At 35.6% G+C, this 18,117-nt stretch overlaps 1 protein-coding gene across 10 annotated transcripts in view; it reads left to right on the plus strand.

Annotated features, from left to right (window-relative positions):
• Positions 1–16,447, plus strand: part of C14H8orf89 (chromosome 14 C8orf89 homolog) — a 30,196-nt gene extending 13,749 nt beyond the window's left edge. For 3 of the 10 annotated variants that reach the window (XM_086336550.1, XM_086336548.1, XM_086336549.1), the window contains 5 exons: positions 1,828–1,981; positions 5,032–5,125; positions 7,403–7,460; positions 14,116–14,154; positions 16,151–16,447. In XM_086336550.1, the coding sequence (XP_086192676.1) occupies positions 1,828–1,981; positions 5,032–5,125; positions 7,403–7,460; positions 14,116–14,154; positions 16,151–16,299 (494 nt within the window). In that variant the 3' untranslated portion in view covers positions 16,300–16,447. Of the gene's footprint in view, positions 1–1,827; positions 1,982–5,031; positions 7,052–7,402; positions 7,461–14,115; positions 14,155–16,150 lie in introns of all 10 variants that reach the window. The other 7 variants (XM_086336551.1, XM_086336552.1, XM_086336555.1 and 4 more) reach the window with 5 other exon arrangements.
• Positions 16,448–18,117: the final 1,670 nt, after the last annotated feature.

The raw sequence follows: 18,117 nt of genomic DNA on the forward strand, positions 1-18,117 counted from the left end.
CTGTTCTCCTACCTCCACATTTAATTGCTGAAAACAGACTCTATGATTTTTGATGAAGAGAAACTAATTTTTTTCCAAAAGAAAAAAATCAAAAATTGCAAAATAGCATTTTGAGCATATAACTCCAGTCCCATTAAATACTCTTTCTATTTCTGTGCTAGATTTACTTAGTAGAGAAAGCTTAAAAAATAATTCTCCAAGTTTAAAAATCATCCAAACCTTTAATCTCTTAATCTGTTTTTTCCACTCACTGTCATCATTTTGAATTTTGTTGTTGTTAACATTTTGACAACCTGTTTTACCAGTGATGTGCAAGGTCAGTCGAAGAAGCCATCTTGATACTTCAGATGTTGCTCTTTATACGTTTGGTGTGGAATTTTGCAGAGAGAAAATTGAAATCAGTGCCTGAAATGGAATTCTTTTCTCTCTCATTGCTAGCTCAGATAATCCTATATTTGTGCCTCTTGATTATCACACAAAAGTAGGAAGAAGGAAAGATTTAAAGTACCAGATACTATAAGACTCTTGAAAGTGTTTTTAAACTCTTTAAAAACTAATTTTTATTAAATAAATTTAATAATTTCATAAATTTAAATAAATTAATTTGCTTTATAATTTTGTGTTATTTTCTACTGTACAGCAGAATGAATCAGCTATACATATCCATACATCTCCTCCCTTTTAGACATCCTTCCCATTCCAGTCGCCGCAGTGCACTAAGTAGAGTTCCCTGTGCTCTACACTATGTTTTCATTAGCTGTTTATTCTATGCTATGCTAAGTCACTTCAGTCGTGTCCGACTCTGTGCGACCCCATAGACGGCAGCCCACCAGGCTCCCCCTAGGGTATATGTGTCAATCCCAATCTCCCAACTGCTCCCACCCGCATGTTCTCCCTTGGTATCCATATATTTGTTCTCTGTGTCTGTGTCTCTGTTTTGCAAATAAGATCATCTATACCACTTTTCTAGATTCCACATATATATGTTAATATATGATGTTTTTCTTTTTCTGACTTCACTCTGTATAGAGTCTCTAGGTCCATCCACATCTCTACAAATGACTGTTTTGTTCCTTTTTATGGCTGAGTTCCTTTTTATGCCATATAAAGGAATGTATAGCTGATTCCTTTTATGGCTGATGGACATTTAGGTTGCTTTAATGTCCTGACTATATACTGCTATGAGTATTGGGGTTCATTGTATCTTTTTGAATTATGGTTTTCTCTGGTTATGTGCCCAGTAGGGCGATTGCTGGTTCTTTTTTTAAGTTTTTTAAGGAAGCTCCATACTGTTTTCCATAGAGGCTGTATCAGTTTATACTCTCACCAACAGTGTAAGAGAGTTCCCTTTTCTCGATGACTTCTCCAGCATTTTTTGTTTGTAGATTTTTTTGATGGCCTTCTGACTACTGTGAGCTGATTCCTCATTGTAGTTTTGATTTGCATTTCTCTAATAATTAATGGTGTTGAGCATCTACTCATGTGTTTGTTGGCCATCTGTAGGTCTTCTTTGGAGAATAAGCTATTTTTCCATGTGAAGGTATCTAATGTTCTGGGAATTCTGGTTGACCAAAGTAATGAAGGCAGAGGACAGTGATGACTCTGGGAGATCTGTGAAGCTCTCCTTCCTTCTTCTAGTATTTAGCCCCATAATGAGCTCTTCTCTACTGTCCTTATTCTAGGAATTGAAAGATATTCTCTTGGGAAAGATGTTAGCTCAATTACAGTAGCTTATTTTATTTTCTTAATGACTGATTTAGTGTAAAAGAAGTTATATACATTTAATCAAGAAATAATACAGATGGTTATAATACTATTTTAAATTAGAATACACCACAGCATTTGGTCTAGAAGAATTCAAAGAATGTGTCAAAATGCCATATTTACCAGGATTGCAAAATTGCCAAAAGAGTGTAAGTTCCACTCCACTAGAGTTTCGTAGAAGACTTCTGCATGCTGATACCGAGATGCCTCCTGTCAGGTAGGTTATTTCTACTTGATTTTCTTTTGTTGAATATTTATTTGAAGTAACACTAGTGAATACAGAGATTTTTCTGGCTAGTGAATCTTAACTCTTTCTTGACAACTTTTTTTTTTTTTTTGCATAAGGGATTTAATTTTTTAAAATCTCAATTAGCAATTTTTATTCAGTTTGACCAGTAGGTACTTTTTTCTGTTTTCAAGTAACATTGCCAGAAAGAATTTAAGAACTAACTTTAAAAAAAAAAACAAAAAAAAACTTTTATTGCTCTAGCATAGATTGCTCATGAGAATATTGAAAGTTTTAGAAATAAAAATAAACAAGGTCTCTACAATAGGAACCGGCTTCTGTACCCTAAATAGAGAACCTTGTTTCATTTCTAGTTTGATTGAAGTGGTGTAAGGGGAAATTCTGAATGAGAATTCAGCCTAATGAAGACCTTGTATTGCTATCAGATGAAATGAGTTTGTCAACCAGAAAAGTCCCACTGACTTTGAATTCTGGCATTTAGAAATATTATTATGAATACCTTTCTTTCTACAAATCAGATAGCATTAAAAAAAAACTTCTTTCTCCAAAGGGACCTAAAAATTAGTAAGATAGTCTCATACCCCATTTGGTTCCTGCTTTTATTTATTTTTTCATGAAGTATGTGTTGAATGTGTAGTACTCATTCACTTTGCCAGCCTAAAAAAGATGAAGCATTTTCTTTTGTTGGATATTTATTTGTAGTAACACTGCTGAATGTAGAGGTTTTTCTGCCTAATGAATATAATTCTTTCTTGCCAGTTACTCTCTTTAGTGGAAAATGCAGATTTTCATATTTTCTCCTGCTGTAGTGAGCTTTAAAGACATCTAGTTATACATGGCACACACATAATTGGAATTTTAGAATATATATCTAGAATATATATGAGTTTTCAACTAGTGTTATTGGTCTTGTTAATTACTCTTGAAGTAAATTTTTATAATATAAAGAACTAGAATATACTAAAAATGAAAAGTTATAGTTTATATCTGAATTATGAAAATAAATAATTTGAATTTTGTAGAAAATCTGGAGAAAAAAATAAAAACAATTATTTGATAGCTTACCCATTTTAACATACCCATTTTTATTCTTAGAGCTTCTCTTCTATCATCCTCTATTTTCATGGATTTTTATTTGAGTTGTGATTTTAGTATAATTCCAATTTTTTATTCTGGCCCTTTTTACTTAATATTACATGTGTACAGTTTTTCCATATTACTACATAATCTTCAAACAGTCCTTACTGGCCACATTATAAAATATTTCTTTGTTAGATTCATAGTTTATTTAATTTTATTTAATTTTCCTGTCATTGCTTTGACTTTTTTCACTTTGTAAATGACACCATAAATGAACAATAACACACGTAAAGCTTTTGCCATTGTTTTTAATATCATCTGAGGACAGACTGTCAAGCTATAAAATATAAAAACCAAAATCATTCTTTCTGAAGTGAGGTTATAATGAAATAAGGCAGATAGTGAAGGACAGGGAAGCCTGGCATGCTGTAGTCCATGGGGTCACCAAGAGTTGAATGCAACTTAGCCTGAACAAATGCAGAATCAGAGAGGGTAGAAGAGAGACAGTGAGTTGCTAGTGGAGCAGATGGTAGCAGTTAAAGAGGATGGATGGCGGGGATGTAGAAAGAAGAGAGACCATTGAAAACATGCATGTGAAAGCTACTGAAGGACAGTGAGTTTCTTTTATTATCAAGATACCTGTTTCCCTGACACTCAGCTCACCCTTTGAGTAAAAGTGTGTAGGGCTGCACACTTGGCCTTGTCTCAGTACAGACCAGTCTTCTTTCAATCACATGACCATCTTAAAGAAACTGCAAACCCAGAAAGCATCCCCTGAATTAACCCATTTGATTTTTAGATTTTAAGTCTTCATTTGGCTTCCTACCTTTTTCATCGGATTTCAGTTCATTATTTTTTTCATTTACAATTTGGCTGTATGTGAAATGATTTCTTAATATTTTACATTAACTTGAGTGTGAATTTACTTACTTTAATGAAGAATAATTTGAATATATACATTCATGTTATGACAAGTGTTCTTCAGACACAGAATGGAAGAGTGGTGGCTAAGAACCATGCTGTTTACGAAGTGCTTCAGATCAGATCAGATCAGATCAGTCACTCAGACGTGTCCGACTCTTTGCGACCCCATGAATCGCAGCACACCAGGCCTCCCTGTCCATCACCAACTCCCGGAGTTCACCCAGACTCACATCCATCGAGTCAGTGATGCCATCCAGCCATATCATCCTCTGTCGTCCCCTTCTCCTCTTGCCCCCAATCCCTCCCAGCATCAGAGTCTTTTCCAATGAGTCAATTCTTCGCATGAGGTGGCCAAAGTACTGGAGTTTCAGCTTTAGCATCATTCCTTCCAAAGAAATCCCAGGGCTGATCTTCAGAATGGACTGGTTGGATCTCCTTGCAGTCCAAGGGACTCTCAAGAGTCTTCTCCAACACCACAGTTAAAAGAGCATCAATTCTTCGGCACTCAGCCTTCTTCACAGTCCAACTCTCACATCCATACATGACCACTGGAAAAACCATAGCCTTGACTAGACGAACCTTTGTTGGCAAAGTAATGTCTCTGGTTTTGAATATGCTATCTAGGTTGGTCATAACTTTGCTTCCAAGGAGTAAGCGTCTTTTAATTTCATGGCTGCAATCACCATCTGCAGTGATTTTGGAGCCCAGAAAAATAAAGTCTGACACTGTTTCCACTGTTTCCCCATCTATTTCCCATGAAGTGATGGGACTGGATGCCATGATCTTCGTTTACTGAATGTTGAACTTTAAGCCAACTTTTTCACTCTCCACTTTCACTTTCATCAAGAGGCTTTTAGTTCCTCTTCACTTTCTGCCATAAGGGTGGTGTCATCTGCATATCTGAGGTTATTGATATTTCTCCCGGCGATCTTGATTCCAGCTTGTGTTTCTTCCAGCCCAGCGTTTGTGCTTGGTGGACGTAAATATTATTTCTTTTTCCTGTGTCTTTATTTTAGCCATTCTACTGAGAACATAGCAAGTTGCCTACAAGTATTTTATTCTCCTCTACATATTGCACAACGCCCTGTGAAAGGACAGTCTTGGCAAAGCAGGAAAGTACTCATTTTTGTCTGTCTTGTATACAATCCCTTACCCTTTAAAAAAAAAAAATCTCTGTATATATGGATATTTGATTTTATACTCTGATAAAAGTTTAATGTGTTTTTAAGTTTCTTTAGTGATAAAATTTTTCAGTGAACTGCAAGATGATGTATTGTGGTAATGTAATTGAAAATAGTCCTAGAGGTGAAGTGCATTTAAAAGTTACAGTTGACTATTCTGCATATGATATGATAAACTGCCATCAGCTGTCATACTAGCAGACCTGAAGCAATGATTTGTAAGTTTAATTCCATTAAATTAATATTATGAAACTGACACAATATGACCTCTCAACTCACCAGTGTTATCTTTAAAAGTTCTATGCAGCCAAGCACAAGATATTTGTTCTGATATTTGATACTGTTTTTTTAAAAATGTATGTTCTGTGTTTTTTGAGGACGTGACGCTAGTGGTAAAGAGCCCATCTGCCAAGGCAGGAGATGTAGGAGACGCAGGTTCGATCCCTAAGTCAGGAAGATCCCCTGGAGAAGGGCATGGCAACCCACTCCAGTGTTCTTGCCTGGAGAATCTCCATGGATAGAAAAGCCTGGTGGGCTGTAGTCCATAGGGTCGCAAAGAATCAGACACAACTGAAGCGACTTAGCACAGGCATGCACAAAGCCCTTCACACTAAGAAGATTAATCATAGAATTTCAATTGTCTCTCAGAAGGTGCAAGAGAATCTGAGGAGTATCCTTTTTTTTTTTTTTTTTTTTTCTGAGGAGTATCCTTAGGGACCACTAAAAGCTTATTACATAGCAATCAGTAAGGCTGGTCTTGAGTTCCAACCTCAGTGTAAATACTAGGTATACTTACCTCAACTGTACCCATATTTGATGTCTAGGAGAGGTGATGTTGCCATGGTAATAAGTTGCTCCGATACCTCCAAGCAGCCATGTAGGCTGACTTTGTTTAGTGTATTACATGGATTAAGAATGAATATATGTTTTGATTGGATAGAGGGGAAAAAAGTTATAGCTGGTTTGTAAGTTTAGTGTACTTACAAGAAATTTGGAATGCTTATGAGTTATCTTACCTACGGCCAATTTGATCATGATGTATTTCCTCTAATAACTTACTCGTTATCTAGGTTTATTTGTAGGAATAGAAGTTGATTATGACAAAATTCCAATTGTGGTAATTAATAGGTAAAAAGAGCACAAATAACTGATAGTTGGTATCTGGCTTAAAAAGAGTGAAAAGGCTGGCTTAAAACTCAACATTCAAAAAACATTGCATCCAGTCCCATCACTTCATGGCAAATAGATGGGGAAACAATGGAAACAGTGAGAGACTATTTTCTCGGGCTCCAAAATCACTGCAAATGGTGACTGCAGCCATGTAATTAAAAGATGCTTGCTCCTTGAAAAAAAAGCTATGACCAACCTAGACAGCATATTAAAAAGCAGAGACATTACTTTGCTGACCAAGTTCTGTCTAGTCAAAGTTATGGTTTTTCCAGTAGTCATGTATGGATGTGAGAGTTGGACCATGAAGTAAGCTGAGTGCTGAAGAATTGATGCTTTTGAACTGTGGTGATGGAGAAGACTTCTGAGAGTCCCTTGGACTGCAAGGAGATCCTAAAGGAAATCAGTCCTGAATATTCATTGGAAGAACTGATGCTGAAGCTGAAGCTCCGATCCTTTGACCACCTGATATGAAGAACTGACTCATGGGAAAAGACCCTGATGCTGGGAAAGATTGAAGGCAGGAGGAGGAGGGAATGACAGAGGATGAGATGGTTGGATGGTATCACCACCCGATGGACATGAGTTTGAGCAAGCTCCAGGAGTTGGTGATGGACAGGGAAGCCTGACGTGCTGCAGTCCATGGGGTCGCAAAGAGTTGACTGAGCGACTGAACTGAACTGAACTGGTATCTGGCATATCTAAATATTATGCTAATTAATCTTAAGTCCCTTCCTCTAGCATTCCCTGAATCATGATTAGTTATAAGTTCAGATAAAGGTGGGAAAAGGATGACATAGCACTCACCCGTTGGTAAAATTTGTTAGCAAAAACCAAGATACTAAGTTGGTTCATGTCTGCCTCTGATGTGGTTATTTGTGATGGGAGGAGTTTCCTTCCTTTAATGTTTATTTAATTTTTATATGATGTCCTTCAACAAGTGAATTTCACTGAAAGCAAGCTTCTTGTCTCAAAGTATTTTAAAAAATTAATGTACCCTGGATTTATATAAAGTGAATTTATGAAAATATATAATTTTAGGTTAAAGAAGACTAAGCCCACATGTACTGTGACACCACTTCAGGAGAAATCAAAAGGTAAGCTGGATCATCTTTTTCTCCTACGACTTGTCTTATGAAGGGTGTGAAAATACTTATCTTTTTTAAAACTTCCTTTCTTTCCACTGACTTAATTGTCTTTGTTTTGTCAATTTTTCTTTTAAGCTGTGCTTGTTTTATCAACTTAAGTGCATGTTGTGTTCACTGTATACATGCCTTTATCATGTCATGTTGGAAGATGGAGCGAATAAACAGTACCTCTCAAAATGAGGAGGCACCTTGAGACCGAAAACCAAGGCAGACAGTGCCATTGAATCAATGGATCAGCTTATTATATGGTGACTTATTCACAGGGTGGGAGTTCCAGGGTGAACGATGACTGGAAACATCTGTAGCTGCACTCTGCATTACCGAGTGGCTGTTGGACAAATTTATAGTTAACCTAGCGTATGGGGGTATATGCTTAGAAACAGGAAGAACATTCCTAAGTCAAGATTTATGAATGGGTAACTATTCTCATGGGTGTCAGGAATATGTCAGGGAAGGTCTTCATCATTGTTTGGAGACCACCTGGTCCTTATGATTTGTTGTTGTTTAGTCACTAAGTCGTGTCTGATTCTTGCAGCCCCATGGACTGTACCCCGCCAGGCAATATGGAAAACAGTATGGAGGTTCCTCAAAAAAATTAAAAATAAAGCTACCATGTAATCCGTCAATCTCAGTACTGGATATATTTCCAAAAGAAATGAAATCCATATCTCAAAGAGATCTGAACTCACATATTCACTGCAGCATTATTCACAACAGCCAGGATATGGAAACAACCTAGGTGTCCATTGACAGATAAATGGATAAAGAAGATGCAGTGTATATATATATATACCCAATGGAATATTACTTTGACATAAAAAAATAAGGAAATCCTACCTTTGTAACAGTGTGGATGAACCCAGAACACTTTATACAAGTGAAATAAGTCAGATAGAGAAAGACAAATACCGCATGGTATCACTTATATGTAGAATTTTTTAAAATGTCAAACAGAGACAGGGTAGAATAGTGGTTATCAGTGAGTGGGGACTGAGGAAAATGGGGAGCTGTTTTGGAGATATAATGTACAGCATGGTGACTGAAGTTAGTAATACTATATGGTGTATTGAAGTTTGCTGAGCAAGTAGAATTTTAAGTGTTCTCATCTCCTCTGCTCCTCAAAAAGGTAAACAAGTAAGATGATTGATGTGTTAACTAACTTAATTATGATAATCATTTTACAATGTATATGTATATCAAGTCATCAGTGAGTGAGTGAGTGAGTGAGTGAGAGAGTTGCTCAGTGTTTGACTCATTGCGACCCTATGGACCATAGTCTGCCAGGCTCCTCAGTTTGTGGAATTCTCCAGGCAAGAGTGCTAGAGTGGGTTGCCATTTCCTTCTTCAGGGGATCTTCCCAACCCAGGGATCGAACCCAGGTCTCCTGCATTGTAGGCGGTTTCTTTACTGTCTTACCAGGGAAGCAAGTCATCAGTGGTATATTTTAAACATACACAATTTGTATCATATATGCCTCAATAAAATTGGTAAAATATGGAAAACTATATTATAGGATTAGTAAAATGAAAGATAGAGCATTATGAAAGTACCCAATTAAAGTGAAGAGAGAAAGATAATACAGAACAGAATATGCAAAGACAATATGTGATAAGATAAAACTACTTTACACATGTATAATTCTAATTCCAGATTAAGAGGAGCAAGAGAAAGTGAGACAAGCAGTATTTACTTACTGGCTGAGAATTTCCCAAATTGACTGAAAAATACCAAACAATGGATACAAAAATTCTATGAACCTCCAGCAGAATAGCAACAAAGAAAATCATAGTTAGTCACATTATAGTAAAAAGGCTAAATATTAAAAAAAAAAAAGAAAAAAGATAAGTTCTCTTCCGCAGAGCAATGGTAAGACATACAACTGACTTTCCAATGGAGACAATGGAAGCAAGAAGACAAAGCAGTGGTATTTTCAAGTGCTGAATGACAGTAACTGCCAAACTCAATTTGAATATACAATGAAAATATCCTTAAAAGTAAAAACAAAATAAAGACATTATTATTCAAATGGAAGTTGAAAGATTTAATTGTCAGTAGAGCTACACTAAAAGAAATATTAAAGAAATAATGATACAAGATGAAAGCATGACAACTTGTAAAGGAAAGAGAAGCAGTAGCAGTAGTATTTTCTTAAGAAGTTTAAAATATATGTAGAAATGAAATACAGTAATACCACAGAAGTGGGATGGGGCATACATGGAGTTAAAATGTTGTAAGCTCCTTGCATTATTTGAAATATAGTAATTAAGTTAAAGTAGATTGTAGGGACTTCCCCTTGGTGGTCCAATGGTTAAGACTCTATGCTTCCTGATGGGGGAGAAGATCCCACACACCACATAGCACAACCAAGAAATAAAATTTCTTTTAAAAAGTCAATTGTAATATGTCAAAGAGGTATGATAAAATCTGTATGATAACCACTAAAAGAAAAGGATACAAGTAACAAGATTATAGGGAAATAGAAAAGTAAAAAATATTTAATCATCTCAAAGCAAGAAAAGAGGAAAAAAAGAAATATGAAATAGGACAAATAGAAAACAACTAGTAATATTAAAATTAAACATACAATAAATACATTGGATATAAGTGGACTAAATATTTCAGCTAAAAACAAAACCCATCAGACTAATAAAAATAATTATATGCTGGTTATAAGAAGTGAAGTGAAGTGAAGTGAAAGTCACTCAGTCACGTCCGACTCTTTGCGATCCCATGGACTATAGAGTCCATAGAATTCTCCAGGCCAGAATACTGGAGTGGGTAGCCTTTCCTTTTTCTCCAGGGGATTTTCTCAACCCAGGTTATAAGAAGCACACCTTAAAAGGGCAGGAAAGATCGAAAATAGAAGGATAGAAAAATATAAACCATGTAAATGGTAATTAAAAGAAAGCTTGTTATAGCTACACTAACATCAAACAAAATAAACTTCAAAGCAGGAAGTATTATGCACAGTAGAGTGATATTTCATAGTAATAGAAGGATTAATACAACAGAAAGATTTAACCATCCTAAATTTGTATGCTCTGTTAACATAAAATACACAAAGATCAAAGGAATATAATGAAAAGGAAAGTAGACATTATAGGAGATTTTTAAACAAATATCAAATAAGACTGCAGTGGAATTAAACTAGAAATCAGTAATTAAAAATAATTGTAAAATCCCACAGAGGTTTGGGTATTAAGAAATGTACTTTTAAGTAACTTGTGAGTCAAAGGAGAAATACAGTGGAATTTACATATTAGTTTGAACTGAAGGATGATGAAAATATGATACGTCAAAACTCCTTGGGTATAGTAAAAACATAGCTTTTAGGGAAACTTAAAGCATGAAGTACCTGTATTAGAAAAGATGAAAGGCTTAATAAGCAATGATTTTAATATTAATCTCAAGAATTTAACAAAAGAACAGCATATTAAATTCAAAGAAAATGAAAAAGTAATCAAGAGCAAAAATCAACAAAGTAGAAAACAAATATTCAATCAGGAAAAATCAACAAGAGCCAAATGTTAGTTTTTTAAAAACATGAATAAAATTGATAAATGTCTAGCAAGACTGACAGGAGAGAGAGAGATTATCAGTATCATATAAAAAAAAGAAACCACAACCTAGCAGAATTGGCACTGGTAAATTCTTCCAGCATTTATATATTTATTTTTAATTGGAGGATAATTGCTTTACAACTGTTGTGTTGATTTCTGCCATACAGCAACACGAATCAGTCATAAGTCTACGCATATCCCCTCCCTCTGGAGCCTCTTTCCCACCCACCCCTCATCCCACCCTTCTGGGTTGAGCTCCCTGTGCTATATCGCAGCTTCCCACTGGTCACCTGCTTTACACAAGGTAATGCATGTATGTTGATGCTGCTTTCTGTCTGTCCCACCCTCTCCTTTCCCCCCTGTGTCCTCTAGTCCTTCCCCTGCACCTGCATCTCTATTCCTGCCTGCAAATAGGTTCATCAGTACCATTCTTCTAGATTCCACATATGTTATGTGTTAATATCCGATATTCGTTTTTCTCTTTCTGACTTACTTCACTCTGTATAACAGGCTCTAGGTTCATCCACCTCAGTTCAGCTGACTCACATTCATTCCTTCTTATGGCTGAGAAATATTCCATTGTATATATGTATCATAACTTCTTTATCCAACATTCAATTTTAAAAAGCTGTGTGATATAAATAATTCCAGAAAATAGGAAAAGAAGGAACACTTGAAGACCCATTTTATCAGGTCACTAACCTTGATTCTAAAACCTAGCTTTGACCTTATAAGAAACTTAAAATTATAGACCAATTTTTCTTAAGAAAATAGAAATAAAAATTCTAAACAAGACTTATCAATTCAAATTCAGTGATATATAAGAAGGATAATGCAACATACCATGTCAGATTTATCTAAGAAATGTGAGATTGATTTAACATTAGAAAAGCAATTGATGTCTATCATCTTGTTAATAGAATAAAGGAGAAACTGCATATGTTCTCTTTAATAATTGTAAAAGATATTTTAATAGGATTCAATATTCATGATTAAAAATAAATTTAGCAAACTATGAGTAGAAGGGAACTTTCTTAATTTGATAAAGATGGTCTTTAAAAAACCTACAGTAAACAGTACACTCAAACAACTAATGGGTCAAAGAAGAAGTCACAAGGGAATTTTGAAATATCTGGGAACAAATAAAAATTTAAAAATGCAACATACCTATAGATTGCAGCAAAAGCAATGTGCTGAGTGAAATTTATAGTGGCAAACACATTAAAAAAAAAAGGATCTTGAGTGAACCACATAAACTTACACCTCAAGGAATTAGAAAAAGAAGAATAAATTAAGCCCAAACTTAGCAGAAGGAAGAAAATAATAAACATTAGAGAAAAGACAAATGAGCTTCCTTGGTGACTCAGTGACAAGAATCTGCCTGCATTGCAGGAGATGCAGGATCGATCCCTGGGTTGGGAAGATCCCCTGGAGAAGGAAGTGGCAACTTATTCCGGTGTTCTTGCCTGGGAAATCCCATGAACAGAGGAGCCTGGTGGGCTACAGTCCATGGGGTTGCAACAGAGTGGGACATGACTCAGTGACTAAACAGCAAAAACAACAAAGTGAAACAGAACAGAAAACAAATCAACAGGACCAAGACTCAATTTTTAGAAAAGATAAAGTTGACAAATCCTCGGTTACACTAGAAAAAAACAGAGAAGACACAAATAGTTAAAATTTGGAATGAAAGAGGAGACATCATAACTGATTACAGAAATAAAAAGGATTATAAGAAGCTACTGTGAACAGTTATGTCAACAAATTGGGGAACCTAGAAAAAAATGGGTAAGTTCATAGAAACGTACAGCCTACCCAGACTGAATCATGAACAAGGGACAGGCTGTGCAGAGCTGTAGTAGAACTATTGAGGAGATTGAAGCAGTTATCAAATACATCCCACAAAAACAGTAAGTCCAGAAGTCTAGGATAAGAGGACTATAGTTTTAAAATTTGCACATTTGCTCATATCGTATTGGTTCACACTCACTAACAAAGCTATACTTAGCTCTAAAGCAAGCTGAGAAAGGTAATTTCTCCCTTTTAGCTGGCCTTGTCCTCAGCTAAAATTCTGTTTTGGAAAGAGTAAAAAGTTTTGAAAAGATCATTAGTAGTCTGCCATAATTCTTTTACGATTAAAATTTACAGCTTTCTCTTGCAGATATTTGGAAATGTAGTTAATTTTTACAATTTAATCTTCCAGTCATCCACCTTGATAAAGTCTCTTGTTATTTCTTGATTTATGTTTTATATTGTGTATATATATTAATATATGAAATATATAATTTTTTAGTTCTTTATGTAGATTACCATATGTGAATGATGTCAGTTTTATTCTTTCTTTCCAAAGGTTTTTCCTACCCCCCACCCAAGCTTTCATTTCTCTAATTTTACTAAGCTGACTAGGACCACCAATACAGTGGTGGATAGAAATGAAAAATAGGCATCTTTGACTTGTTTCTGATTTTAAAGGAAACTCCCTTAATGTTTTCTCATAAAGAATGATGTGTAGTGTATGTTTTGCGTAGATATCCTTTATCAAGATAAAGAAATTCTCTTTAATTTGCTCAGAGTTTTTTATTTTAAAAACAAATGAAAGTTTAATTTTATCAAACATTTTCTTCTGAATTGATTGAAATGATCTTGTGATTTTCTGTTTAATTTTCTAATGTGAAAAATGACATTTGTAGATTTTTTTTTAATGTTCAGCCAGTTTTACATCCCTGGGATACTCACATTTAAGGCATAATTCATTATCATTTTGTGTACTACCATATTTAACATTTTGCTAGGTTTTTAAAATCTATCTTAATGAGTGAGACTACCACTAATTTTCTCTTTGCCTGAATTCAGTGTCAAGATTATAATGCCTTCAAGAAATAAACTGGGGAGTATTCTACTTTTTCTTTTCTCTGAAGGATATGACCTAAAATTGGAATGATTTCTACCTTGAAAGTCTGATGGAGTTCATTTGTAAAATTATTTGGATCACTTGTTTTCTTTAGAGGAATTTTTTAATATTAATTCAATCATTTTAATTTTAGGACTCTTAAGGCATTGTAATTCTCCTTCCATCAATTTTGGTAAGTTATATTTTCTAGAATTTTGCAGTTTTGTCTACATTTTCAAATTTATTGGCATGAAGTTTAGTTTTTGTTCCATCTGTACTTCTCCTAATATTAGTTATTTAGGTCTTCTGTTTTTTTTCTTAATTAATTGAACCAGAGAATTTCCCTTTTTTATTAGTTTTTTCAAGGAAGAATTTTTATCTTTAAAAAAATTTTTCTTTTTGTAAGTTTGTTTTCTACTTCATTGAATTTTCTTTCCTGTATTACATCCTTCTTCCATATTCTTTTGGAGAAGGAAATGGCAACCCACTCCAGTATTCTTGCCTGGAAAACTTCATGGCCAGAAGAGCCTGGTGGGCTATATAATCCACAGGCTCGAAAAGAGTCACCCGCCACCGAGCGACTAAGCACATCCATATTCTTTGGGTTGTTCTTTTCCTAATGTATGTCTTATATTGAGCTTATTAATTTCAATCTTTTCTAAAACAGGAATTTTAAGGTATAAACCTTTCTATGTACAACTTTTGCTACATCACACAAGTTTTGTAATTTTTCTTTATCAGTTAGTTATAAGTATTTTTAATGTTTATTACAGTTTATTTTTGATGAGTGAATAGTTTAGAATGTGTATATATTTCTAAATATTTGAGAATCTTAGAATTTATTGTTAGTTTCCAATTTAATTGCATTGGTCTGTATGATACCAGTTCTTTGAATTGTTTTGAGGTTTGCTTAATGCTTGCTCAGTGCTCAGTCTCTCAGTTGTGTCCGGCTCTTTTTGACCCCATGGACTGTAGCCCTGTTTTCTCCTCTGTCCATGGGATTTTCCAGGAAAGAATACTGCAGTGGATTGTCATTTCCTTCTCCAATAATTCTTAGAATCTACTTTTTGCAGCCAGAGACTCTAAGTGTCCAGTTCATTGTACTGCTAAGAACTGGAATCCTGCTCAGCTCTTCCCCTCTACTCTTTCTCTGAAATTTCCACTCTAATTACACACTGAAATAAAACAAACAAAAATACCAACTGCATTGGAGAACTGAAGACAGTTTTTATTTTTGGCACTTGAAACTGCAGTTAAATAATAGTATTTTAAAGAAATATGGATCAGTCTATTACTATTAAAGCCTTGTATGTTTCTAAATAGAAGAATTTATACGTATTACATAGGAACTTTGAATGATGGATCTTGATTTAAATCCTGCCTCTAACAATTTCTAAACTCTTTTTTAAATCTGTAATCCAAGACAGTACTAGTTACTGACTTCATAGTATTGATGTGTAGATGATATAGATGAAAAATACTTGACATACAAGAGATCATTCAATTAATGTTATCTATTGTTATTGTTATTATTCTCCTTCTATAATAGAAACTTCATTATTGCTGTTTCAGTGAGTGACTTATTTTATAACTTTACTGTTTTACTTCACTTAACATTTATGAGAAATGGTTTTATTTGGAGATGATAACAAACTCTGATTTAGTTTTATATCATTAAATACCGGCATTGAGCATTTTTGAGTTCAATATTTTTTGGATGACTTGTCATCCCTGTGGCTCAGGCGGTGAAGAATCAGCCTGCAGTGCAGGAGACCCAGGTTCGATTCCTGGGTCAGGAAGATCCTGTGGAGAAGGGAATGACAACCCACTCCAGTATTCTTGCCTGGAGAATCCTCATGGACAGAAGATCCTGGCGGGCTACAGTCCATGGGGTCACAAAGAGCTGGACAGGACTGAACGACTGAATGCTTTCACTTTGCCATCCCACTCACTTAGAAACTTAAGTGGCTTTCATCTCTACTTCAAAGAATGTGTTATATGAAGAACTGATGTTGCTGCTGCTAAGTCGCTTCAGTCGTGTCCGACTGTGTGACCCCATAGACGGCAGCCTAGCGGTGTTTAATGGTCATTTGAGGAAAAGATATTTCATTTGTACTCTAAAGAGAGTATCGTTCATGTGTGCTTAATTCAATTGTAATAAGTGTTTTTTGTTTGTTGTTTGTTTACAGGTTCTGGCTTCAGCGATCCTCTCGCTGGAGCATCATCTCAGTACTTACAGAGACTTTCCAACATGGCCGTTTTGGAGTATGACACCATTCGTCAAGAAACAAGCAAAAAATCTAAAAAGAGCAAGAAACGAGAGCTTCGAGACTGCTGATTATCATACACTATGATGCTTTCTTCACTGACTTTTAAAGTTTATATTTTTCCTTTCTTTTCTTTTTTGATATGTGATATGATGTGCAATGATTTACATAAAAATGGAAATGTAAATAGGAAATAAATGTTTTCTGTTATATATGAAATATATTGTATTTTGTTAGTCTCACAGAGACACTAAGATAATTATTTTTATAGTTGATACACATAAGCATAAGAAAAATTTTAGTCTGTCAATTTTATGCACATCAGTTACACCTTTGGATTCTATTTGATAAATGCTTTTTGAGTGTCTGTCTGTACGATGAGCTTTGCTAGAAGCTGCAACAGATACAAGAGTGAGTCTTTGTTTTGGGGGTTAGAAAGCACCCAGTGAGAGCCTCAACTTGTCCCTGCTTGAGTTTGGAAGCAGTTTTGAGATAAGTATTCAAGCAGATGAAAATGAGAATATTCGCTTTGTTTGCTGATAAAACTTGGAAAGGAAATGCTGCCTGAGATGTACGGCGGCAGTGGATTTCCTAACACTGAACATGAGAATTGAGCAAATGCACATCAGGTATCGCTGATGTGCGACAACCTCAGGCTCACCTGCTCAGTCAGGCCTTTACTGCCAGGCAGAACAAGGCATCGCTCCTGCATACATAAGGCATCCCTGAAGGGAAAGGGGATGGAAGAGAGACCCGCTGTACCTCTGTCGGGAGGAGGAAGGTCTAGGTCGAGAGGAGAAAACCTTCCTCGAGATAGCCTGAGGAAGGACTTGCCTGGCAGTCCAGTGGTTAAGACTTGACTTTTCAATGCAGGGGTGCTGGTTCAGTCCCCTGGAAATTTTTTCTTTCATTGCATCTTTGAGTATTCACTCTTTCTGTCCCATATTTTTGAATTCTCTACTTCAGGAACACCAAATATGCTTGAGATCATCTTTATCTGTTTTAAATATCTGGAGTACTAGAAACTTAAGATTTGTCAATATTTTTCTCTTTATTTTCCGATTAATCTGTGGGACTTTTTTCTCACCCAGCTGTGCTGGCCATTGATGATTTTAGCGTTTCTTTCAGGTCAAGAATTCGCCACTGTGTCCGGCAAGATGAGGGTATTATTTTCCCTTTCACAGACAGAGAAATTGTGATTTAATAACTTACCCAAGTTCCCAGAGCTCTCAGGTTCCACAGCCTGTATTTGAACCTGCGCTGTCCTGAATCCCATGTCCCTGCTTTCTCCATCACAGTACAGCTTCTTTGAAAATGTCATCTTGAATGTCCTTCCAGCTCAAAAAATGCTCATGGGCAGGTCCATACCTGCCCTACTCAGACTCAGCCATCAACAGCATCTAACTGATGGGCCATTTGTGTTGGGCACTTGAGAAGAGCTGTGTGAACAAAGTTCCTAATTCCTCCTTCTTCACTGCATTTAGGATGTGAAGCATCAGGGGAGAAAGAGTTTAACTTTCCCACCTCAGGAAATCAGGAGGAATATTATAAACCCTAAGGTATAGTTTAAAATTTAAATAATCACTGGCATCTTTGTAGTAATTTGTGGTTTATAAAGCACTTACAGTCACATGATCTCATTAGCGCCTTGAAAGATGAGGTTACATGGGGCTGTTATGTATGGACACTTTCACTGATGATGATAGTAGGGGGTTCCCATCGTGCCACATGGCTGCTGACAAGCAGCTCCACAACACCTGGTCATCAGGAACACTTTATAAAGCTCCTTTAGGTCCATTGTAGACCCACATAATCAGTCATAATTTCAAGTGCTTAACATGTATTTGTTTTTTCTATCCGGATTTTTCTCCTTTGAAAATAAGCGTGGA

The sequence above is a fragment of the Bos grunniens genome, chromosome 14 (genome assembly GCF_055505025.1).
Source record: "Bos grunniens cultivar Pamir isolate PY7600 chromosome 14, Bosgru_T2T1.0, whole genome shotgun sequence".
Classification (NCBI taxonomy): domain Eukaryota; kingdom Metazoa; phylum Chordata; class Mammalia; order Artiodactyla; family Bovidae; genus Bos; species Bos grunniens.